Source organism: Zootoca vivipara, chromosome 9 (genome assembly GCF_963506605.1).
Source record: "Zootoca vivipara chromosome 9, rZooViv1.1, whole genome shotgun sequence".
Lineage (NCBI taxonomy): Eukaryota > Metazoa > Chordata > Lepidosauria > Squamata > Lacertidae > Zootoca > Zootoca vivipara.
Window position 1 is genome coordinate 1,017,691 of NC_083284.1, and position 25,776 is coordinate 1,043,466.

The window sequence follows — 25,776 nt, forward strand, 5'->3', positions numbered from 1 at the left end:
AATCTTCCAACAGACTTAGAAGTGGGGAGTGACTTGTTCAGGATTGCCATGTGCTTTTCAAATTTAAAAGATAATGCAACAAAGGGGGGGCGGGTATTAAGAAGGGACCTGAAGCCACATGCCCTCATTTCTGTTGCAGATCCCATTATTATTATATAGAAGTTCAGTGGAATGCTGTGCAGGCAGGGAACCAAAGCAAGAGCTGGGCCCAATGATCACTAATGGCAACGAATCTGCTGCATTACCACTGCAGGAAAGAGCAGAGCACAGAGGTCTCCTTCCTCTTGAGGCCACTGCTGCCTTTCAAGCCTTTCAAGCTGTCTAGTCACCCTCCCTTTTTGGTTTTCCAAACTCTTGCTTCGCCTCCAATTATTTTGGCCTGTGGTGCAAAGGGTTGTTAAAGGCTCTTTCCAATCTAGGCAAAACTTCAGTTTTTAGAATCATAGAGCTGGACCATAAAGAAGGCTGATCGCCGAAGAATTAATGCTTTTGAATTATGGTGCTGGATGAGACTCTTGGCAGTCCCATGGACTGCAAGAAGATCAAACCTATCCATTCTTAAGGAAATCAGCCCTGAGTGCACCCTGGAAGGACAGATCGTGAAGCTGAGGCTCCAATACTTTGGCCACCTCATGAGAAGAGAAGAATCCTTGGAAAAGACCCTGATGTTGGGAAAGATTGAGGGCACTAGGAGAAGGGGGCGACAGAGGATGAGATGGTTGGACAGTGTTCTCGAAGCTGCGAACATGAGTTTGACCAAACTGCGGGAGGCAGTGGTAGACAGGAGTGCCTGGTGTGCTATGGTCCATGGGGTCACGAAGAGTCGGAAACGACTAAACAACAACAACAGAGTTGGAAGAGACCACAAGGGCCATCCAGTCCAACCCCCTGCCAAGCAGGAAACACCATCAAAGTTGTTGAAGAAGTTGAACACCATCAAAGAAGTTAAAGATAAATATGAATGATCAGAAGCAACAGAGACGGATAGTAATAGACTGGTGACATTTCATCTGGTGTTTATTTTGTCTTGGTTCTCTCCCATCTTGCTTTGCTCAGCTCTTATGGAAATAAGTGACTGCATCACAATGGTGGACATTCTTAGAAACAGAGATAGGAAAGCTAGGAGCTAAATGACACCTTAAGTTAAACCAAGGTTATGGGCGCAACAACGGAATCATAGAATCATAGAGTTGGAAGAGACCACAAGGGCCATCCAGTCCAACCCCCTGCCAAGCAGGAAACACCATCAAAGCATTCTTGACATATGCCTGTCAAGCCTCCGCTTAAAGACCTCCCCCTTAAAGAAGGAGACTCCACCACACTCCTTGGTAGCAAATTCCACTGCCAAACAGCTCTTACTGTCAGGAAGTTCTTCCTAATGTTGAGGTGGAATCTTCTTTCTTGAAGTTTGAATCCATTGCTCCGTGTCCGCTTCTCTGGAGCAGCAGAAAACAACCTTTCTCCCTCCTCTATATGACATCCTTTTATATATTTGAACATGGCTACCGTGTTTCTCCGAAAATAAGCCATACCCCGAGAATAAGACATCCCCTGAAAATAAGCCACCATGTTTGTTTGTTTTTGAGAAAACATAAATATAAGACGCTGTCTCATTTTTGAAGAAACACGGTATCATATCACCCCTTAACCTTCTCTTCCCCAGGCTAAACATACCCAGCTCCCTAAGCTGTTCCTCATAAGGCATCGTTTCCGGGCCTTTGACCATTTTGGTTGCCCTCTTCTGGACACGTTCCAGCTTGTCAGTATCCTTCTTGAACTGTGGTGCCCAGAACTGGACACAGTACTCCAGGAGAGGCCTGACCAGAGCAGAATACAGTGGTACTATTACTTCCCTTGATCTAGATGCTATACTCCTATTGATGCAGCCCATAATTGCATTGGCTTTTTGAGCTGCTGCATCACACTGTTGACTCATGTCAAGTTTGTGGTCAACCAAGACTCCTAGATCCTTTTCACATGTACTGCTCTCAAGCCAGGTGCCCCCCATCCTGTATTTGTGCCTTTCATTTTTTTTGCCCAAGTGTAGCACTCTACATTTCTCCTTGTTAAAGTTCATCTTGTTTGCTTTGGCCCAGTTGTCTAATCTGTTCAGGTCATTTTGAAGTATGATCCTGCCCTCTGGGGTATTAGCCACCCATCCCAATTTGGTGTCATCTGCAAACTTGCTGTCAGGGTTGAGACAGACGAGGAGGAGAGATGGCCAGGGTCGGACCCCCTAGTTCTCTGGATGCCGCCATTCAGCTCAGTGCCCAAATCGATGAACGCCTGCAGGGAAGGAGGTGGGAAAGGTGGGTGGCACGCAGACAAACAGAGAAGGGGGAACCTCTTCCACTCATTTCTACCCACCCTGCGAGAGCAAGTCCTCTCGACCAGCCAGCGGAGGAGCCCATGCAGCTTGGGGGAGTGCGGGGGCCGCTAACCTGAACTGAGAAGGAGCAGCGACGCCAGGAGCGACTTTGCTTGTACTGTGGCAGGGGGGGTACTTTGCTCGCAATTGTCCGGCAAAGGGCATTGCCAGGCCTTGCCCAGTAGCCAGTACAAGGGAAGGACCTGGTACTGATCCCCAGCCACAGGGAAACATCAACTCCCAGCTCTGGTAGAGGCCGCAGGACTGGGAAGAACTTGGATCTCTGATCCTCAAGGGCCTACTCCTTCACCTCCCCCGTTAGCCATTCCAAGCCTGGTTTTGAACGCACTGCTACGATTCCCGGATGGGCACCCATTGCAAGTGTTGGCCCTGGTGGACTCAGGCGCCTCCAATAACTTTCTAGATGAGGGCCTAGCCCAGCAGTTAGGGCTAGAGACACGGAAGCTGGAGGTACCGTTGACTGTTCACACTATCGACGGCCGCCCCTTGCTCTCCGGTGCTGTTACCCATGCCACGGCACCCTTGATGATGGAGCTACCGGGACACCGGGAACAGATAGTGCTGTATCTAGCCAAGATGTCTGCAGCTCCACTGGTGCTGGGAATGCCATGGCTGACGCAACATGACCCGGTCATCGCGTGGGGGCAACGTTCACTTGTGTTTGCTTCAGCGTACTGCCGACACCACTGCCTGGAAAGGCGGAATGTTGGGAGGGAAACAGCAGCACAGGGGGCTCAAGAAGGCACCCTCACGGGAATGGAGAGTCAGTTGCCGGCGGAGTACCACGCCTTCCAAGATGTGTTTTGTGAAAAGGAGGCAGACCAGTTACCACCCCATCGGCCATATGATTGCAAAATTGACCTCCTCCCAGGCTCACAACTCCCTATGAGTCTCCTTTACCCAATGTCTGAAACAGAACTGGCAGCATTGCGCGAATTCTTGGACAAGAATCTGGCACGAGGGTTCATTAGGCCCTCAAAGGCACCAGGGGGTGCGCCTGTCCTGTTTGCAAAGAAAAAGGGCTCCTCGGAGCCGAGGCCTTGCATGGACTACAGGAAGTTGAACCGCATCATTGCCCCAGTCCGTTACCCATTGCCACTCATTGGTGAGTTGTTAGAAAGGTTGCGTGATGCACAATTGTATACAAAATTGGACTTGCGAGGTGCCTACAATCTAATCCGCATATGAGAAGGGGATGAGTGGAAAACCACTTTCATTACCCGGTACGGTAGCTTTGAGCACCTGCTGATGCCCTTCGGGATACAGTCTGGAACGGCGACATTCCAGGCTTTCATAAACCATGTGTTGGCGGGCCTGGTGGACAGGTTCGTGGTGGTTTATTTGGACGATATTATAATCTATTCAAAGAACCTGTCACAGCATGTGCAACACGTACGTACCGTGCTGCAAAGGCTGAGAGAACATCGCTTGTATGCGAAATTAGAAAAGTGCCAGTTTCACGTCTCCTCAGTAGACTTCTTGGGTTATCGTCTGACCCCAGAGGGACTAAAAATGGACCCTGCCAAGGTAGAGAGTGTGCGTTCTTGGCAAGCCCCACGAACAAAGAAAGACCTACAACGGTTCTTAGGATTCTCCAATTATTATAGGAAGTTCCTGCCCAAGTACTCCTCGCTCACAACACCCCTCACTGACTGCTTGATGGGTAAGAAACCGTTCAGGTGGACTGAAGAGGCACAAGCCTTTGTCCGTCTCAAGGCCTTGTTCTCAGCCGAGGCGTACCTGGCCCACGCAGACCCCCAACGGCCTTTCATAGTGGAGACCGATGCCTCTGACAGAGCCATTGGAGCAGTGTTGCTGCAAGCCGACAAGGAAGGACTCTTGCGACCTTGCGCCTTCCATTCCCGGAAACTGAGCGATTCTGAAAGGAACTATACAATCTGGGAGAAAGAGTTGTTGGCCATCAAAGATGCCTTCGCAGCCTGGAGACACTTCCTAGAGGGCGCACAGCACCTGGTAGAGGTCCGCACCGACCATCGCAACCTAGAATACTGGCAGACGGCCCGTCACCTCAATCAGAGACAAATCCAGTGGTCTCAGTTCTTTTCCAGGTTCCATTTGAAGGTAGTATATGTGCCGAGCGAACAGAATAAAGGAGCTGACGCGTTATCCCGAAAGCCCGAGTATGGGGATGTCGGCCAAGACCCGGTTCTGAGGCATGTGTTACAACCCCACCAGCTGCAGTTAGCCACGGGCTCAGTCGTGGCTGTCCCTGAGTTCCAATGCCACACAGCCGCAGACCCGTTCGCCAGGGACAAACTAGCAGCACTAAGGGACGGCAATCCCGGGATGGAACTGTTTTAAGAGAAGAATGGGCTACTCTATCGCAGAGACGCACTGTGCCAGATGGAGAACTACGGGCCAGGGTGCTACACCAGTGTCATGACTGTCCGACAGCTGGTCACTTTGGAAGATACAAGACACTGTATCATGTAACGCGTCAGTTTTGGTGGCCGCGAATGCGGACGGATGTCTGGGAGTGAGGGCCTGCGATGTTTGCCAGCATGCCAAGCGACCCCGAGAAGCGCCGGTGGGGCTGCTACAACCACTATCCACCCCCGAGGGACCATGAGAAACGATAGCTATGGATTTCATTACAGACCTCCCTGCCTCGCAACAACAGACAGTGATCTGGGTGGTTGTAGACCTTCTCACCAAAATGGCCCACTTCGTACCCTGTACGGCGCTGCCAACCGCACAAGAAACAGCCCGGCTGTTCATCAATCATGTTTTCCGACTGCATGGACTGCCCCGTCAAATCGTGTCGGATAGAGGAGCCCAGTTCACCTCCCAGTTCTGGAGGAAGGTCATGCAGTTGCTAAAGGTGGAGGTGTGCTTGAAGTCCGCGCGGCACCCTGAGAGCAATGGCGAGGCAGAAAGGACCAACGCCACGCTGCAACAATACTTGCGCTGCTATGTGAACTATCGGCAGGACGACTGGGTGAGTCTACTCCCCTTGGCGGAGTTTGCGTATAACAACGCCTTGCATGTCTCCTCACAACAGTCCCCGTTCTTTGCCAACTATGGGTTCCACCCACGAGCCTTCCCGTCTCCGGGTACCTTGCTGCCACTTCCAGCCGCTGATGAATTTGTGGAAGAATTATCAGCCATACAAGGGCTTCTACGCGATCAGCTAGAACGGGCCAAAGAAGACTATAAGAAAACAGCAGATGCACACCACCAACCTGGTCCAGACCTCAAGGTGGGGGATAAGGTATGGCTATCTACACGAGACCTGCCACAGAAAGGTCGCTGCAAGAAGCTAGCTCCACAGAGGGTGGGATCCTTCGAGTGCAACAGATTAACCCTGTGGCCTTCCGGCTCCGTCTGCTGGCTACAATGCGAATTCATCTGGTGTTCCACCGTTCGCTGTTATCACCGGCAGTCCCGGCACACCGCTATCAACCTGTCAGGGAGGCACCACCGCCCATCACGGTGGATGGGGAGGCGGAGTATGAAGTGGAACAGATCCTAGACTCGCGGTGGCGGCGACGGAAGCTGCAATATCTTATTGCTTGGAAGGGGTACGGGCCGGAGGCAAACTCCTGGGAAGATGCAGTTTGTCCATGCCCCAGCACTGCAGAAAACCTTCCACGAACAGCACCCAACCCGGCCCAAACCACCAGATTGGGAGGAGGGAAGCAGCACTGGAGAGGAGGGTGATGTCAGGGTTGAGACAGACGAGGGAGTGGGTGGCTAGCTCCCCCTGACAAGCGCCCGCAGAGGCAAGCCCCCACAGAGGAATTTGAGGAATTCACACCTGGGGAAGACTGGTGGCAGCACTCAGAAGAAGAGCAGTCTGACAGGGAGGAGGGAGGATCAGAACTGCAGCAACAAGTCGATCCAGAACCAGGCCCCAGGCAGGCAGGCTATCAGATGGCCCCTCCCCCCCTTCTCTGCAAAGGAACACAGAGCTGAAAAACGCCGGCTGGAATTAGAAACAGCTGCAGCTCATAAAAAGCGGGGGAGGGAACCTGCTACTTAAGAGAGGTCAGCTGGCCACTCCTCAGCGTCTGCAACGTCGTACTGAAGTGCCTAGTTGCCTTGCTCATCTTGTCCTTGGTTCCTGTTATCTTGATCTGGCTTCCTGACCCCGGCTTTCAGACTTCTGGCTTGAACTGACTTTGGCTACTCTTGACTCCACGTAAGACTTCTGGCTTCCCTGACCCCGGCTTTTGGACTTCTGGCTTCCCTGACCCCGGCTTTTGGACTTCTGGCTTCCCTGACCCCGGCTTTTGGACTTCTGGCTTAACTGACCTTGGCTACTCTTGACTCCCACGTAACTGTCTGACTTCAACTGGCTCTGACTGGACTGTTGACCTTGGCTTATCCAACCCTATCTGCTGCTCTTCAGTGTGCCTACTTGCTGGCACCCTAACACTTGCTCAGGATGCCCTCAAGCCCATCATCCAAGTCATTGATAAAGATGTTGAATAAGACTGGGCCCAAGACAGAGCCCTGTGGCACCCCACTAGTCACTTCTCTCTAGGATGAAGAGGAGCCATGGATGAGCATGCTTTTTTATATAACAGGAAAATGAATCAACTGCGGCTAAAACATGTTCATTCTTCACATAGTCTAGCCCTTCCCCTGCCCACCCCTCCTAATATTTTTAAGAAGGTCTCTTCTCCAGAGAGTAGCTGGAAGTGGGGAGGCAGAAAAAGGCCCTCCTTTCCTTCCGCTCTGCAGTTTTAATCTGAAATCTTAGGTGCAGTACTGCACCCAGAGCTCAGAAACTGCTTGCACTAATGAAATTTCCTGTCGCAAAATGCAACTAGAACAGTGGGAGTTTTGAACAATAATTTCCTCTTTTTTAAACTATAATGCTGCTGAGTCCTCCCATTTGATTGCTTTTGCCTGCTCATAAACTGGTATGGTCAAAGAGGCTCCTTACAGTTCAGCAGCTTGCAGTTTACAATCTTGTAACAAAGACTGGAAACATTTCAAAATGCACAGTAAATTTGTAATTATTGTTTGAACACAAACTGAACTTTTAATATATCAAACATAATTTAATGGCAAACCAAGTTACACATAACACGTTATTCCTAAAGGAACAAAGTGACTTTTGACGTGTAAAGAGTGCTAACCAACTATTGCATATTCTCCATTTCTACCAAAATTTGCTATTCCCCCCCCCTCCTCCCACAAAATTCTCCAGCAAAGATCTGGTTCTTTTTCAGTGACTTCAGACGACTTCTCTAAAGCTGTCTGGAGTTGGCAGACATTACAAAGTCTTGTGGAAATCATTTTTGTGGCCAGTCCTTAGTTTACTAGTAATCCATTTGATAGGGTTTCTGGCATTATGTGATAAACTACTACTATTCTCACGATGGTGTTAAGTGCAGGAGGAGTTGTCGATGTGCTGCCCACTAGGGCCCTCATTGTTTTATATGTGTGTTTGTGTGCAAGTCTAGCCCTCCTACAAAGCCATGAAGCAAAACATGCAAGGACCCTTTTTAAGCATGTCTGTGAAATAATATTTTGGTTCTCACCTGACAGCGCTTTTAACCAACGTGTGGTCAGAGCTGTGAATGAGTAGAAAGTTGTTTGGACACCATGAAGTATGAATCCCTGGGGTCCTAAAGAGTTTCTGTCCTTTCTGAGTAGTCTTTGGAATCTCCCATTTTTGCCCCCCCCCAAAAAACCAGGATCTCTCTTTTCTGTGGTGGGTTTGTCTGAGATCAGGTAATCCCTATAAATTCCTTTGGCAACTACCACTTAAACAGCAAGTGCAGGTGAATCTCCAATTGTGTGAGGGGAAAAACGGCTTCCTCTCAAGCAGACGCCTCGGGCGCTATAAAGCCTTGCCTGGTACTGTGGATTTATTTTGCAATTATAGTAAAGTTCCCCCATGTTTCTACAAGACTGTTAGTCGTACTGGGGGAAGTTTAAGCTTAGGTCAAGCAGGAGCATGTGGGTTCTGGGTGAGGAGCAAAGTATCTGAAGGGCTGTCAGTCACACAGAAGCCAGAGTGGACTCACTTGTCATCGACCCAGAGAAGCAAGGAAAGGACAAAGCGGCAGATCTTGGCTAAAGGACAGGAGGACCAACAGCTTCCTAAGAGACAGGAGCTGCACAAAAGTGGGGCCCTCTTCCTTGGGAGGTGCTGGGTTGTCCTTCACTGGAGGCAATGTGCAGGCAGCAGGGTGCGCTAAAAGACCTCAAAGGTCCTTCGCCACCCTATAGCTCTTTTTGCCTTTCTCACTGTTGCAACACAGGGAGTCAACATTTCCTACTTGCAGTCTACAACAGCTTCCCCACTAGCTCAGACCCCATAAGCACAGATGTGGAGGGGGGGGACCTTTCCCGCCCACCCCACGCACAGCAAATCTACTTACTTTCAGCAAACTGTTCACACTGGTACCTTGGTTCTCAAACGCCTTGGTACTCAAACAACTTAGAACTCAAGCACTGCAAACCTGGATGTAAGTGTTCCAGTTTGTGGATGTTTTTCGGAAGCCGAACATGATCCCTTTAGAGCAGGCATCCCCAAACTTCGGCCCTCCAGATGTTTTGGACTACAATTCCCATCTTCCCCGACCACTGGTCCTGTTAGCTAGGGAGGCCAAAACATCTGGAGAGCCGCAGTTTGGGGATGCCTGCTTTAGAGTGTTACGCTGGGGGTCTGTCTGTTTTTGCTATTTAGTCTGCATTTTTATTTTTTGTGACTGTGTGGAACCCAGTTCAGCTACTGAATGATTGTGTGACTGCAGTACATTGTTTATTGCTTTCATTTTAGGGATCAGTGGTCTCGTTAGATAGTAAAATTCATGTTAAATTGGTGTTTTAGTGGTTGTTTTTTACAAGTCTGGAACGGATTAATCCATTTTGCATTACTTTCTTGGTTTTGGAACACTTTGGTTTTGGAAAGGCCTTCCGGAATGGATTAAGTTTGAGAAGCAAGGGACCACTGTACTTCTTTGCCATTTTGTGGCCTCTCGCATGCCTGGGAGGGCGCCCTTTGGAGCTCTTCAGAGCCACCTCTTGTTTCCCATGAGTTTCACCACTCCAGATCAGGGCACTCTACTTTTCACTTCTCTCCATTTGCCCCTCTGCGCTTCCTGTTTCTTCAGCAGCTGTTCACTCAGGTGCTTTTGTCCAGCCACTGGGCAAATGCTGCTGGGAAATCCTGGTCTGCTGCATCTTCCCAATCCTTGTAGAAGCCAGGCTGCTCCTTCCTCAGCAAGTGCTGCTCACCGAGGTGCTTAGAAGGGCAACTCCAGCATTTGTCAGGAACAGAGGGGGTTAAGCTGATGTCGAGCTTCCTGCATCCCCATTTATTTAAAAATATTGATACGTCACCTTCCATAAATCTTAAGGTGCTTCACAAAGCACACCTTAAAAGTACAATTGGCCCATCAGGGAAGAGGCTAAATGAACAGGCAGGCCAGCCAGCAAAATCCTTGGAGCCGGAGCTTAAATGACACTGCTGCCAGCACTTGCCTTATTTCAGAGGGGGAGACTTTTCACAAAGGTGCACCCCCTCCTGCTTACCATAAGGAGGCCTTCTACTGGCACCCCCCCCCCCGGGTGACTGGAGCCCTTTGCCATTGAAATGCCCTCTGCCCTCTCCAGGGAGGCCTGCCTGGCACCCTCCACCCACTCACGTGTATAGTTCTAACTTGCGGAAAAAGTACCTGAATGAATTGCTGATGGCAAGCGTGATGCTGACTTTCTATTTGAGTGACTGCTGCTTTGCAATGGGATGTATGATCCTGCAATGAGGCTGAAGGGGCAGGATGGACATTGTGTGAATGAATGTGGAGGAAGGGAGAAGGAGTGTCACCTTATTTCTGGGGAGTGGAAGTCTGACAGGGAGAGGGAAAGGGAGAGGGGAGCATCCCTGGGGCGCCTTTGATGGGCCAAGAATAGGGAGGGAGGGAGGCCCAGGCAAAGCCTCTGGTTCCTGCCCATTGCAACCCTGCTCACTCCAGGGCTGCCAGGCCAGTTGGGGCTCAGCAAACGCTTAACAATGCAGAGGTTACCCAGGGCTGGGACTTTTCCAGGGGCCTGGTCTGGAGTCCACAGGCCCAGTGGTCTCCCTCTGGGGTCTACAGGAATCAGACACGCACAGCCCCAAGGAGGGAGCAGAGCTGGTTGGTGCAGAAAATCCGCAACAGTTTTATTCACAATTAATACGGAGCACGATGACAGCTGAGCACACATGGGATTCTCTGCCCAAAAGTCAGTCCCACTCCTCAAAATGAGACAACCCCCCCCCCCCGGTGGTCAAATCCCCTGGTGGGGGGGTGCTTGCTTTCATAGCTATGGGCAAGTCTTTATGGGGGGGCTCCAGGGGGAGGCCTGCATGGGACCCCAGGCCTGGAGCAGATCCCAAAGGCTCAAAGCACCGAGGAGTCTCCTCAGTTCATCTGTGGGACGCACAGGGGGAGGCGGAGGAAGAAAACATCCCCTCCCCAGTAGGAACTGGCCAACTTCAGATATGAGATGCAAGGGAGAGCACGCCCATATCTCTTCCGAGACAGGCATCCCCAAGGGAGGAGGTGTCTGTGGCACCCATGTGCTGGGGGGGGCTGGGGGGGGAGCAGCCAAGGGCCAGGCCAGCCCTAGGCCCCGTAGTGTGGGTGCAAGTGGTCAATCACAGACTTGACGAAGTCAGAGGTGGTCGAGTAACCGCCCATGTCCTGCGTCCGCACCTACAATCCAACAGAGGGAGGGAGGGAGGGGGGGGAGAGGGAGACAGACATGTGGCAGTGAGATGTTGGAGGGGGAAAACACCCCCCCCCCAAAAAAACAGGGAAGGGGACAGTCCCAAGCCAAGCAGCTGCACCCAGAGAAAGTGAGAGGCAGAAGGAGACACAGAGACACTCTCACCCCGCCAAGGCTACAGACCACAAGACGGCACATCAGTCCACAGAAGGCTCTGGAGAGGGGAGACGACAGCACAAGGGCAAGACCTGGAAGAAGGGAGCAGGGAGGGCCTGACAGAAGACCCAGGACCCCCAGCCCCATTTCCTGCTGGATACCAGCAAGTACACATGGCTGACTGTTTGCAGCTACGGAGAGGAGAGAGGCTGGGCTGGGAAAGGAGTCGTCACAGGGATGGAACAACCACACACACAATTCCGAAAGAGAACTCCGGCCGGGTTCTGCGTGAGAGAGAGGCGGCCCTGTTTGTGGCCAGGCCCCAGGGCGGGAGCAGTCTGAGGTGGGTTGGGGAAAGAGGGTTGTGAGTGACTCTCTTCCAATGGGGCAGGAGATGTGCTCAATAGTCTGTTCCCTGCCAAGGGAATCTGTGTTGCCTACAGGACTCTGATCTTTATTCCCACTTCCACAGAGAAACCGTCTCTCTGAGAGCTGCGTCTGCGTCCACTGAGCTGCAGTTGTGCTGGTGAATGAGGGGGTGTGTGATGTGCAAACGGAGTGGGGGGAGCGACTTGGGTGCCCAGGTGTCGAGACCAGCAGGGTAGGCCTCCCTCTCTTGGGGGAGAATGGCAGAGCCTCCTTTGTGGTGGCTCCCCCCTCCTCCTGCTGCTCTGTGATGCTGCTTTGTTACTCTTGTCATTTGGGGGGGTTTATTTTAGGCGTTTTTGGTGGAGACACAAGAGGGGGCCTTCTCAGGAGCTGGGCTGCCTCCTTCCTTGCTGTCCTTCTGCTGGCAAATGAAGCCTGTTTTATTCCAACAGGCCTTGGGGAACTGTTTTCTAAGCAAGGGCTTTTAATTGTGCTGTTCTGTTTTTACTATCTGTATTTTAATGGATTTGATTTGATGCCGTTTTAATTCTACAGTGGTACCTCGAGTTACAGACGCTTCAGGTTACAAACACTTCAGGTTACAGACTCTGCTAACCCAGAAACTGTACCTTGGGTTAAGAACAGAAATCGTGTTCCGGCGGCGCAGCGGCAGCAGGAGGCCCCATTAGCTAAAGTGGTACTTCAGGTTAAGAACAGTTTCAGGTTAAGAACGGACCTCCAGAACGAATTAAGTACTGAACCAGAGATGCCACTGTATTATAGTTTGATCACTTTTAAACTTTTATATGTTTTTAGCTTTCTGTATTTTATCTTTGCTGCCTTAATTTGTGTAAGCTGCCTTAAGTCCTGCGCCGAGGAAAAGGTGGGATATAAATAAATATAATATTTTAAAAATAATTTTAATTAAGATGTTTTTGTAATCCACCCTGGCACCATTTGATGAAGGGGTACGGAATGGATGAGGGGTATGGATTTTAGTACAAACGAACCCCAATAGCCTCCTCCTCCTGGGGAGTGAGTGAGCTGCCCTGGCAAATTGTGAGCCCACCCCCTGCTTTCCTTGGCCTGAACTCCCCCCCCCCCATTGCCCCAATGGAGGAAACTGCCAGCCAGAACTGGGCACAACAGGAGGGAAGCAGAGACAGGCTCAGCACAGAGCAGAAAGGAAAGGACAGGAATCAGACAGCTCAAGACTCACTTTGCCAACTTTGATCACCTTCCTCACGGCGTCTGAGATCATGGTGGAGTGGTATTCCAAGCTAGCCAGGGGAGGAGGAAAGAGGAGGCCGTCACAAGGAGTAATAACCCTGTGGAGCTGGGCTGAGCCGGGGGGCTGCTGGAAGGCTCCCCGCCCTCTTGCCACTCAGCCCAGGGAACTCACTTGAGGTGTCGCAGCATGTTGGCCGAGGAAAGCAGCATGGCAGTGGGGTTGGCGATGTTTCTCCCCACAGCCTGAGCAAAGGGGTGACGGGCGCCCTGGAAGGAAGGAAGGAAAGAAAGAAAGAAAGGGGGAAACGCTCTCAGGCTTGTTGTGCCGCCCAGCTTCCCCTGAAGCCCCAGGGGCGGAGAGACGGGCGGAGGGAGAACCCGGCCCCACTCAGCTCCTCACCATCTCAAAGACGGCATATTCAGCACTGTAGCTCTCTCCAGGAACCACGCCGGCTCCGCCCACCAGGCCGGCTGCCAGGTTGTCGATGATGTTGCCGTACAAGTTGGGCATGACCAAGACGTCAAACTGGTAAGGGTTTTGCACCAGCTGGAAGGAAGACACGGCACCCCGTCGCACGTGGAATCGCGGCAGGCACCACCCTCCCATCATGCCAGGAGTGGGCGAGGCCGCCCTGCAACCGACCCTTGCAGGGGCACACCTCCAATGCTGGGAGACTCGCCTGGCAACCCACAACGGGCCTGGGCAGAGGGGCAAGGGTCCCCAAGGGAATGCCATGCATCTGCTGAAGGGTCTTCTCTCTGGCCTGGCCTGGCCTACCTGCATGCAGCAGTTGTCTATGATCATGGTGTCAAATTTAATCTTGGGATACAACTCAGACACCTCTTTACAGCAGCGCAGGAAAAGCCCATCGCCCAGTTTCCTGAGAGAGAGAGAAGGCAGTTTGAAATGATGGACGCTGTCCAAAGGCAAGTGGGTAAGGTTGAAACAGGAGACAGGCCTAGGGTGGTATTCAACTAAGGCTGACCCACTGAGAGTAAGGAGCATGACCAAGTTAGGCCCATTCATTTCAACTTTGCTCCATGGAATTGGCTCTGTCACAAGGGCCACAGAAGAGCCTTCCAGCATTTGTGAGGACTTGACCCCTTTGTGTGGCAGCACAAACACTTTGGAACCCCCTGGGTGTTGAGATGGGGACTGGGGGTCAGCAAAAGGAAAAGGAGCCCCCAGCCAGCCCCCCCCCCGCCCTCCTGATGCGCCTCACTCACATGATGTTGGCTTTGTGGACAGCTGTGACCTTGGAGCGCCCTTTCTTGGTGGCAAAGTCAAAGGCAAACTTGGCAATGCGCTGCGACTTGGCCCGAGTGATGATCTTCATGCACTCGATGACACCCTTGGCGCTCTGAGCACAGAGAGGGCACAAGCAGCACAAGCCACGTGAAGGAAGGCCCCCTTTTCAAGCACACCAGGTCTCCTGGGCTCCCCCTGGCTCTTCCTCCTCCTCTGCCCCCTCCTGCCCAAGAACTGTTTCCTTTCAAACTTTATAACTTTAAGAACTGGGGCGCGAGTTTGCTTGTTTTCCTCACCCCACCCCACCCCATTTCCTTTTGTGCTGCATCTTTCAGAATGTAAGCCTGCAAACGGGGGTTGTCTTGTACATCAGCGTTCCTAGGCAAGCTGCCCTTACAGCTAAATGAACCTGCTTAGAATGAATGAATGAATTGGAGGCAAGCAGAGCCTGCCTCCTCCAGAGCCAAGGGAAGAAGCCCCACGCCAGAGGGGTGTGCAGTTAAGCATACTGGCTCCTGGTCTACTAGAAAACTACTTTGCATACTCCCCTCCCTCCCCCCACCCCAAAGGGTCACACAAGCTCCATCTCCTCCCCACTCCCTATTTGACTGTGGGGGCTGTCACTGTACACAGCCTTTCACCCCCGACCCCATCGCCAAACGTTACGTTACAAATGTCCTTCCCATTCACAGAGTGGCTCTCACATTCTCTGCATCTTGCTCAACTGCGTAACATTAGGCAAACTGCAGGACCAGCACAGCCAGGAACAGATAAACATTAGCTATGTGCTTTATAAAAGGCACCTGAAGGCAGCCCTGTTCAGGGAAGCTTTAAGTGTGTGATGTTGTATTGTGTTCTTACTATCTTTTGTCGGGAGCTGCCCAGAGTGGCTGGGGTAACCCAGTAAGATGGCATATATATTATATTTTTATTTTTATTATTAGTGGCACTCACCTCATGCTCCAGGGAGCTGTACTCTCCCTCCGTCTGCTCACGGATGATCACCAAGTCCAGGTTGTTGTGCCGCGTTTTGTAGCCAGGCAGGCTGTTCACACGGACCACGTTGGCAAAGAGGTCCAGCTTGCGCCTGGAAGAGGGAGTCAAGAGTTACAGAGACCAGCTACCACCTCCAACTCAACCCGCCCCCATGGCTGCTCATTCAATTCTCTGTCTGTTCAATCACCATGCTGGGCTGGCCCAATGCTGTTGTTGTTGTTGTATTATTATTATTATTTATTATTATTATCATTATCTGACTGGCTTGCCCTAGCCACTCTGGGCAGCTTCCAGCAAAATCTAAAACCATCACACATTAAATAAAAACTTCCCTATACAGGGCTGCCTTGAATAAGGCAAAGGCACCTGAGCCGTGGCTTTCACCTCGCCTGTATGCTCCCTCTACGCGATCTACAATACCTCTCCCCTCTGAAATGCATTTAAGCCAGACTCCTTGGAGTGCAGCAAGATTGGTACCAGAAACTTTATTGTTAATTAACCCCCATTTCGCTTTGTATTTATGTATTTAAGGCTAGACAGTTGCTGTGTTGTTGTTTTTTTGGCAATTTGTAATATTATTCTGTTTGCTAAATTGTTGATTTTTGTCATTTTTTTTAATTTACCGACATGCTCTGCATTTTGATATTTTGAATGTTTGCTGTTTTGGGCACAGCTCATTGTGTAAAAGCATCGTTTAGGTAAGCACAACCTTTCAATCCTTGCAGACAACAGCAAATTGGATGCCCTTAGCTGGATGGTGGCGGCATTTGAAGTTTATCTAGTCTACCCAGCACGAGGCTGCCAAAACCTACCTGAGCCTCATGTCGTAAGAGGCCAGTTCCCCTTTGTATTCCATCGGGGTGTGGATCTTTCCTGCAATGGCAAGAGATAGTGAGAAAAGACCCCAAGGTAAGAAGGGGATGGGAGCCCCCTTGAAGGTGTGAACCGGGAGTTTCCAAAACCTCACTAGGGGCAGCCCAGAGAAAAGCGTCTCTTTGCAAGAGGAGATCAGGCATGGCCCAGAATCTCGGCCATGGGCAAACCCTGGCCCTCCAGATGTTTGGGACTACAATTCCCATCATCCCTAGCTAACAGGCCAAGCCCTTGCCCATCAACTTCCCCTCACGCCGTACCAATGAGGGCCACTTTGCTCTTGTTCATGGAGCCAAGGACCTGATCCAGTATCTCTTCTGAAGCCATGTTCTGCACCTCACTCAGGTGGTGCTCATCAAACTGCACAGGGACACCGGCTGCCTGCAGAAACACACAGGAGAGGAGAAGGTGGGGTGCCCTCCTGCTGGGTCACATGGCCAGGGTGGGCCCCTTCTGCCCCTGGAGATCTCTGACTTCGTCCCATGCAGAAGAAAGTAGTACGGGGGCATCCCTCTCCGCCTCATAGTTGCCATGGCTTCATTCAGCGCAAGAGACTAGGAGCATTTCAGACAGACAGCCCTTTGCCTCCTCCCAGCCCACGCGAGATATCCCCAAAGCCAAGCTCTTGAGAAATCACCAAGCGAAGCAAGCGCTCTTACCTTGAATACTTCCTTGACGGAGTGCATGAGCTCGGGGCCCACCCCATCCCCTGGGATCATGGTGACTGGGAAGACCCCCTCTGAGGTAAAGCTCTCCGCCTAGGAGAGAGAGTGCAGAGTCACACCCATCCTCTTCCTTATAGCAAGGAGAGCAGATCTGGTTTTTACTCCCCATCCTCTAGAAGGGGTTAAAAAAACCAACCATCTAAGCTGGGGAAAATTATGCAAATCATATCTACAGCTAAATGAGCACCCTGGCAGGACTGGCACAGATTTATCTCTCTTTTTAAAAAACTTAAGTCATAAAACTGTCACACCAAGGGTCATCTGGTCCAGCCCCCCCCCCAATGTAGGAATCACAACTACAGCATCCCTGAGAGGGGGCCATCTAACCTCTGTTAAAAAAACCTCCAATGAGGGAGACTTTTAGGAAGGGTGTAAACAAAGATAGTAAGCAACTTCCAAGCAAATATAGGAAGCGGCCTCAGCAGGCCAGCCTCTCTGGCCAGGAAGCAACATTCCAGGATGTGAGGGACGAGGGATACAGGGAAGTCCCTCCCATCTTAAGTTCCAGCCCATCCCCAAGCGCGGGAGAGAGTAAGGAGAGCTCTGCCTCCAGCGGAGAGTCAGGAAGTGGTGTCCGAGGCTCAGGCAAGGTTGTGGAGCCCAGGCCGCAGGTGGGACAGGAAGTTGGACGCACAGGGGGGAGGCCAATTCCCCCAACTCCCGAATTGCGACGCAAACGTAGGGGGAAGAGGTTGGGTCTGCCAAAGCTGTGGTGCTGGAAGAAAACGCGCCAATCGCCATTCGGGAGTTCAGACACCTCACCTTAAGGATGTATTTTTACTGCTCTGAACACTGTAAATAATCAGCACTTAATAAAAACCTTAAAAGACCATGCTGGAGTCGTTACTCTAGAGTAGCCATACCAGGCCCTCTGACAGCAACTCCCGAATCTTTTTTTTGGCTACTTTGGAGTGCAGCGATGAGCGCTCAAGAGGCTGAGCATTGGAGGCTGGAGGCCGAAGCAGCGAAGCAAGAGCTGCAGAACCTCACAGCGCACGCACAGCAGCAATTGCATGCCGCTCAGGAGGAAGCGCGAGGGGCGCAGGAGGAGCTGAACAAGCTGGTGGACCAGGTGAGGACAAAAGAGGAGACTGAGAAACAGCTAAGGGTGATGGTTTTGGACCTACAGAAAAAGTTGGAAGAGGAGAAAGCCGCTAGAGGTGGGGGGGTGCCCCAGCCGCAGCTAGTCCAAGTGAGAAGGGGACAGAGCCTAGTCACCAAGTTTAGCGGCGACCCTAGGGAGTACCTAGGATTCGAGACAGAAATAAATTATGCGCTGGAATTGCATGCAGCAGAATTCCCAGATGACGCGCACAGAGTCTCCTTTATCATAGAGCATTTGACGGGGGCCGCCCGAGAATGGGTAAGACCGCTCATCGCGCAAAAAAATCCTTGCATGAAGAACGCAAAATTATTTCTAGAAGCTTTAAAAATAATGTACGCTAGTGACAGTGAAATGGAGGCCACTAAAGAGGAGCTTCATAACTTAACACAAGGAAAATCGACAGTTAGGGACTACTGGGCGAGATTCACCATGCTGGTGCACAAACTGGGGTGGGATCTGCAAAGTGAGCCAGTGAAATCAGCCTTCTACATGGGTTTGCACGCAGACGTTAAGGATGAGCTGGCAAGAGGTCCCAAACCGCGAACTATGGATGAGTTAAGCAAAGCGGCGCTAGCGGTGGGGGTGAGACAGGAATCCAGATGGAATGACAAACAAGCGACGCGCGCAGCAAAACCTTGGTTCCCACGCTCCCAGGACAGACCACATCACCAAACCCCACCCCAGGGCCCGCCCCCACACCCGCCCAGGCCAAGCCCAGAGCCGGAACCGATGGAGATCGGAGGAGCGCGCGCGCGGGCTTTTCAAACCCCGGCGGCGCCAAGACGCAAGGAGGGAAGAGGCGGGAATTGCTTTCTCTGCAACTCCCCCCGGCATCGCGTCAGAGACTGCCCTCATCGCAGAGAGTGGCAAGGAAAGGCGGGAACGGTTGTACCTTCCCCAGCTGACGCAGCACCACAGCAGGGAAACGAGACAGCCTGGCTGCAGGAGACAAGGGGGAGCGGCCAGGCACAGTCAGCAGACAACAGCCCCCGCCCGCCCACCCGCACAGAGAGGAGCACAGCCAGCCCACCCCTCCCAGAGCAGGAGTGGTTCTAGAAGTCACGCTCACGCTCCCAAATGGCTATCCCCTGACAGTCCTCGCCTTAATTGACAGTGGTGCCTCAGCCAACTTCTTCTCGAGAAACTTTGCGGAAGAGCACCAGATCCAACTTCTGCAGCTGGATTTTCCCCTGCACGTGGCCACCATTGACGGCAGAGAGCTGCTGGGAGGGGCCATCACGCATCAAACCCCCCCCATGAGAATGACGGTGGGAAGGCACTCAGAGACACTGGCTTTCAACGTCACAACCATCTCAGACCCCCCCATCGTCTTGGGCATGAGCTGGCTGACGCGCCACGACCCCTCCATAAGTTGGCACCAGAGATGCATCACTTTTGGATCGGACTTTTGTCTGGAACATTGCATGCAGCACCAACCAGGGGAGGGGCCTCCGATAGCCACGGTGGCCACCATGCACGTCAAGGGGGGTGAGGCAATACCCAAGCCGTACTGGGACCTGCAGGAGGTCTTCAGCGAAGCGGAGTCCGACCACCTACCCCCACACAGGCCTTTTGACTGCCAGATCAACCTGGTGCCAGGGGCAACTATACCCCCAGCCAAGCTGTACGCCATGTCAGATCAGGAACTGGAGGATCTGCGCGCTTTCATCGACAAGAACCTCAAGCGGGGGTTCATCAGAGAAAGCAAGGCAGCAGGGGGCAGCCCGGTCTTCTGGGTGGACAAGAAAGACACGCAACAGCGCCGTCTGGTGGTGGATTTTAGACGGCTGAATTCGGTGACAGAGCCAGTGGCTTTCCCCATGCCCAGAGTGGATGATCTCCTGACAGCGGCACGCAGGGGCAAGATCTTCACCAAGCTCGACCTAAGAGGGGCGTACAACTTGATTAGGATCCGGGAGGGTGATGAATGGAAAACCACGATGTTCACGCCTCTGGGCTCTTTTGAATATCTGGTGATGCCCTTCGGGTTGCAAGGGGGCTCAGCATGCTTCCAGGCCTTCATGCACCACGTCCTGGGGTCCCTCCTCTTCAAGAACTGCTTGGTCTTTCTGGATGACATCCTTATCTACTCCAATGACCCAGTGCAGCATGTGAAGGATGTCAGGGAGGTGTTGCAGCGCCTGAAGGACAACCACCTGTATGTGAAGCTGGAGAAGTGCAAGTTTCACACCAAAGAAGTGGACTTCCTAGGCTACAAGCTGTCAGACAAGGGGCTGGCGATGGACAAGGACAAGGTGCAGGCCATCCTGGACTGGCACAGCCCCAGGACGCGCAAAGATGCCCAACGCCTACTAGGCTTCGCGAACTTTTACAGGAAGTTCATCAAGAACTTCTCTCGCGTCACGGCTCCTATCACCGACTGCCTGAGAGGCAAGCAGAAGTTCCGGTGGACACCAGAGGCGCAAGCAGCGTTCGAAAGCCTCAAGAGGGTATTCGCTTCAGACCAGCACCTGTTCCACGTGGTGCAGGATGCGCCCCTACGCCTGGAAACAGATGCTTCGGACAAGGCTCTGGGAGCGATTCTGTTGCAACTGGACGCCAACAGAGAGTGGAGACCCTGTGCCTTCTTCTCCAGGAAGCTGACCCAGCCGGAACGCAACTACACAGTGTTTGACAGGGAACTTCTCGCGATCCACGCTGCGTTCCAGCACTGGCGACACTTCCTGGTGGGCGCCAAGCACCCCATCCAGGTGTGCACAGACCACAAGAACCTGGAGTTCTGGAGAACTGCCAGGGTGCTCAACCAGCGGCAGATACGGTGGGCAGAGTTCTTCTCGAACTTCAACTTCTCCATCCACTACATCCCGGCAGAGCAGAATGTCAGGGCGGATGCCCTCTCCCGCAAGCCAGAGTACATGGAGGAGGAGTTGCCACCGGCACCCAGGCATATTTTCCCCCCATCAGCATGGTCCTGCGGAGCAGCAGTGGTGAGCGAGGCAGAACTCACAGCACTGACAGCAGCTGATGAATTTGCCACCCGCATCTTCAGAGAACTGAGAGGGGGGGGGAGCAGGCCAAAGACTTTGAGGAAAGGAGGGGTTTGCTTTTTTACAAGGGAGCCCTGTACCTGCCAACCAAACAGCTGAGAGGTAAGGCCCTCAAGCAGATGCACGACAACCCAACGGCGGGTCATTTTGGAAGGGACAAAACCACTCACCTAGTCATGAGACACTTCTGGTGGCCAGGGGTGCGGGAGGATGTTCGGGAGTATGTAAGGGGATGTGACACCTGCCAGCGAGCAAAGGTGGTCAGAGCGCCACCAGCAGGTTTGCTGGAGCCCTTAGCCACACCGCACAGGCCGTGGGAAGTAGTGTCCATGGACTTCATCACAGACCTGCCGTCGTCCAGGGGCAAGACCGCAGTGTTGGTGGTGGTGGACCTCATGTCCAAAATGTGCCATTTTATACCGTGTGCCAGGGCGGTCTCGGCAGAAGAGACGGCCAAACTGTTTGTTGACCACGTATTCAGACTGCATGGATTGCCTTTAAGGGTTATTTCGGATCGTGGCCGCCAATTTGTTTCCAGGTTCTGGCGGCGGCTCATGAACCTCCTGCAGGTGGAGGTCAGCTTGTCGACGGCTAGGCACCCGCAAACCAATGGACAGGCGGAGCGGGTCAACGCCATTCTGCAGCAGTACCTGAGATGTTACGTCAGCCAGAGGCAAACGGACTGGGTGGATCGCCTACCACTGGCAGAATTTGCCTACAACAATGCGGTGCACGTCTCCACAGGGGTGTCGCCCTTTAAGGCCAACTACGGGCGCGACCTCAGATCTTTCCCGGAGAGGGAGGGGGAGGAGGAGGAAGAGGGCCCACAGGCAGAGGATTGGGCAGAGGACCTGGAGACGGTGCACCAGCAGCTCAGAGAACACTTGGAGAGGGCCAAGGAAGCGTACAAGAAGGGGGCAGATCGCCACAGGCGACCGGGAGAGGTCATCAGGGTGGGGGACAAGGTTTGGTTATCCTCGGAAGGTCTTCCCACCAGGGGGCGATGCAAGAAGTTAGCACCCAGGAGGCTGGGCCCCTTCACGGTCACGCAACAGGTCAACCCGGTAGCCTTCAGGCTAGCACTGCCGGAGGACATGAGAGTGCACCCAGTGTTTCATAGATCGCTGCTGTCGCCGTACAGGGAAAGTACCAGGTTCAGGGACAGCGATCAACCTCCAGAGGGAGGGGGAGAGACGGGAGACGCCCGACAGCTCAATGAGGCAACTGAGATTTTAGACTCAAGGAGAGGGGTGAGAGGACTGGAGTACCTGATAGCATGGGAGGACACTCCGCCGTCCCACAATGAGTGGATACCGGCCACAGAAGTACCTGAGGAATTTTTAGTGGAAGAGTTCCACGCCCTGTTCCCCCACAGGCCCAAGCCCTGGCACATGGAAAGGGAGGGAGAGGGGGAGAGGCAGGAGGAAGGGATAGCAGGCAGCAGCTCTCCATGGAGATGGGAAGCGGAATTTGAGGACACGGAAGAAGAGGTGTGGGTTTCACCGAGGTCAACGACGTCAGAGGCAGGAGAGGACTGGCAGAACATTTTTACTCCCACCAGCTCTGACGCCACTGACTTCTTGGGATTCCCGTCTTCTCAGGGGGAAGGAGAAAGATCGCAGGATTGGGGGGAAATTTTTACACCCACAGGCTCGGATGCCACAGACTTCTTGGGGTTTCACTCGTCCCCAGCAAGCGGAGAGCCACTAGGAAGGGGGGGAGAGGAGCCTGGGAGGGGGATGGATGTGAGGGACGAGGGATACAGGGAAGTCCCTCCCATCTTAAGTTCCAGCCCATCCCCAAGCGCGGGAGAGAGTAAGGAGAGCTCTGCCTCCAGCGGAGAGTCAGGAAGTGGTGTCCGAGGCTCAGGCAAGGTTGTGGAGCCCAGGCCGCAGGTGGGACAGGAAGTTGGACGCACAGGGGGGAGGCCAATTCCCCCAACTCCCGAATTGCGACGCAAACGTAGGGGGAAGAGGTTGGGTCTGCCAAAGCTGTGGTGCTGGAAGAAAACGCGCCAATCGCCATTCGGGAGTTCAGACACCTCACCTTAAGGATGTATTTTTACTGCTCTGAACACTGTAAATAATCAGCACTTAATAAAAACCTTAAAAGACCATGCTGGAGTCGTTACTCTAGAGTAGCCATACCAGGCCCTCTGACACAGGGCTTTGGGCAGAGGAGGGTCTCCCATCATTTTCAGATTCCTGATCCTCCTCACTGGAGACACCGGGGACTGAACTTAGGACCTTGTGCAATGAGAGCAGGTGCTCTCCCAGACCCTTCCCTCCTCAAAGATGTTCCACTGCTGGGAGGGTGTTCTTATCCTGGACTTAATAAATGAGATAAAAATGGTCCCTCCTCCTCCTCCTTCTGGGTATTCAAAGCAAGTGAGTCTCTCTCTCTCTCTCTCTCTCTCTCTCTCTCTCTCTCTCTCTCTCTCTCTCTCTAATTTAAGGTCCTTTCCTTGAAGTGAGAAAATTATAACTAAACTTAAATTGAGCTTTCCCAAAGGATATCAAGCACCACACAACCCTCATAACCAGCCTGACAAATCTGGAACTATACTTGATAAGCAGATAACATAGTCCCAACTTGGTTTTTGTCATTTTAACCCATGCGCAACTGTACTCATTCTACTTGCCTATTTCACAGATTTGCTTTTCATTTTTTCATTTCCATCTGTTCATTACAATTGTTCTTTCAGTTTTATATACATTATAACATGATTTTTTTTTTAAAAAAAAAGAACAAAGAAAGCATTACACATACATTGGTAGCCCTTACAACAACCCTGTAAGGGATGGCAGTATTTTTAGCCTCCTTTTGCAGATGAATCACAGCTCTCTTATAATTTCATATACTGCTTCAGGTGTTGGTTGCAACACAGAATTGTGACATAGAGACGTCATCAATAAACAGAAGAAGCCTGGAGCTGGAGGGAGAGCATTTCCGCACGCCCCAAGGGAGAGGAGGTGCCTTACCTTGGCTGGCTTCTGCAGAACGGCAGCTGAGGTGCCGAGGCCCCTCCATGCCCCACAGCTCTGCGAGAGCACAAGACCCTGCAAGAGAAAGGGAATGCTGGCAGAGGGTCAAAGAAGGGCCCTTTCTCAATGATGAGGATGAGGATAATTTATTTCTACCCGCCCATCTGGCTGGGTTTCCCCAGCCACTCTGGGCAGCTTCCAACAAAAGATTAAAAATACATTAAAACATCAGTCATTAAAAATTTCCCTAAACAGGGCTGCCTTCAGATGTCTTCTAAATGTCAGGCAGTTGCTTATTTCCTTGACATCTGATGAGAGGGCGTTCCACAGGGCGGGCGCCACCACCAAGAAGGCCTTCTGCCTGGTTCCCTGTAACCTCACTTCTCGCATGGAGGGAACCGCCAGAAGGCCTTTGGAGCTGGACCTCCGTGTCTGGGCTGGACGATGGGGGTGGAGAAGCTCCTTCAGGTACACTGGGTCAAGGCCATTTAGGGCTTTAAATGGGCTCTAGCTTCTGATATAAGGAGCTGGTCCCATATAAGCAAGACTCAACCTCAAGCTTTACTCCTTAAGACTTTACTAAGGCAGAAATCTCTCTTCTTCTTTCCAGTTTCCCGGTGTCCCACCAGAAACCCCACAAGAGGGCACTGTAGGAAACAGCACCCCCAATTTCTTCCCCCCAGCAAACCAGTGGCACATTCAGAGTGGCATCAAGGTTTCTCTTGTTTATCATGGTTAATGCATAACATTGTATTAAACGCATTCGAAAGCATCCAAGTCAGTGGCCACCAATACATCTTGAGACAGTGAGTTAATGGACTATGCTGAAATGACAAAACTAACTGGGAAGCTCAGAAATCAAGATGGTAAGAAATTTTAAAAAGAATGGGAAATGTTTATTATGTGTTTGCAAAAGTATTGTAAACAGGTTAATACATTGGCAGGATTTTAAGAACACCTGTAACTTTACAATTAATACAGGAAATTTGAGGTAGAAAAAATAATTTGGAGTAGAAATGGCATGCAGTTGAAAAGGGAATTTAAGGAAGGGGGGAAATAGCGGGATTCAGAGAATCCCATTTTATGGATTTGATATTGTTGTTGTGTATAAGTTTCTCTGTGTTTGTTATTGCTTGCTTTTTATTTTTGCTGAAAATTTAATAAAAATACTATAAAAATTAAAAAAAACCATCCTGTGACAGTGAATTCCGCAGGTCAGAATGGGGAACCTTTGGCCCTCCAGATGTTGCTGGACACCCCCAACTCCCACCAGCCCCAGTCATTATGCTAACTATCTTTCAATCTCTGGCAGGAAGCCTTATTTTAGATTTGCACGGATTGCAGATTTGCAACTGGGCCGAGTCCAAGGTGTTATTGTTAGTATTTAAAGCTCTTTGCAACTGGGAACTAGTTGACCTAGAAGATCAGTTGGTGGAATTAGCACTACTGCAAGTGCCACATAATACCCATTCTGTACTTGTAAGAACTCAGTCATCTAGTGTGTCAGCACCTGCACTTTGGAACTCCCTGCCTGTTGATATCAAGCAGGCACCTTCACTGCTAAAATCATTCTTTTTTAGACAAGCCTACCCAGATGCGAATTTTAACCCATCTCAGTATTTCAGCTTCTTGTACGCTTTAAGCTATTGTAATTTTTTCTTGATTTTTTTTATCTTTTCGCAAACGACCCTGAGGTGTTTTTCTTACAATCAAGCCACGTATACATTTTATGAAATAAACAATTCTAGAGACAAACTTCTTCCTGAAAGGCTGCCGTTTTCACAAGTTCTTTGGGGGTACGCAGTGCTGGGGCCCAGGCACCTCCTCATGTGCCAGCCATCCCTGGGGCCTCCCTCCCCAGGAAGACTCGGAAGGCAAACTCCTTGAGGCGGGGGTCTCACTTGGGGGCCCTGGCTGTTGTTGGACTACAACTCCCATCATCCAGTGGTTGCAGGACCAGTGGGGAGGGATGCTGGGGGTTGTAGTCCAACAGCAGCTGGG

At 51.7% G+C, this 25,776-nt stretch overlaps 1 protein-coding gene across 4 annotated transcripts in view; it reads right to left on the reverse strand.

Annotated features, from left to right (window-relative positions):
• The window catches only part of IDH3B (isocitrate dehydrogenase (NAD(+)) 3 non-catalytic subunit beta), a 29,562-nt gene that overhangs the window by 1,255 nt on the left and 2,531 nt on the right, over positions 1 to 25,776 (reverse strand). For 2 of the 4 annotated variants that reach the window (XM_035139885.2, XM_035140119.2), the window contains exons 2-12: positions 23,773 to 23,850; positions 16,613 to 16,711; positions 16,214 to 16,334; positions 15,893 to 15,953; positions 15,039 to 15,171; positions 14,063 to 14,196; positions 13,614 to 13,716; positions 13,236 to 13,382; positions 13,008 to 13,102; positions 12,825 to 12,885; positions 10,504 to 11,067 (exon numbers count right to left, since the gene is read on the reverse strand). In XM_035139885.2, coding sequence (XP_034995776.2) covers positions 10,978 to 11,067; positions 12,825 to 12,885; positions 13,008 to 13,102; positions 13,236 to 13,382; positions 13,614 to 13,716; positions 14,063 to 14,196; positions 15,039 to 15,171; positions 15,893 to 15,953; positions 16,214 to 16,334; positions 16,613 to 16,711; positions 23,773 to 23,850 — 1,122 coding nt within the window. In that variant the 3' untranslated portion in view covers positions 10,504 to 10,977. Of the gene's footprint in view, positions 1 to 10,503; positions 11,068 to 12,824; positions 12,886 to 13,007; positions 13,103 to 13,235; positions 13,383 to 13,613; positions 13,717 to 14,062; positions 14,197 to 15,038; positions 15,172 to 15,892; positions 15,954 to 16,213; positions 16,335 to 16,612; positions 16,712 to 23,772; positions 23,851 to 25,776 lie in introns of those variants that run through there. The other 2 variants (XM_035139966.2, XM_035140039.2) reach the window with 2 other exon arrangements.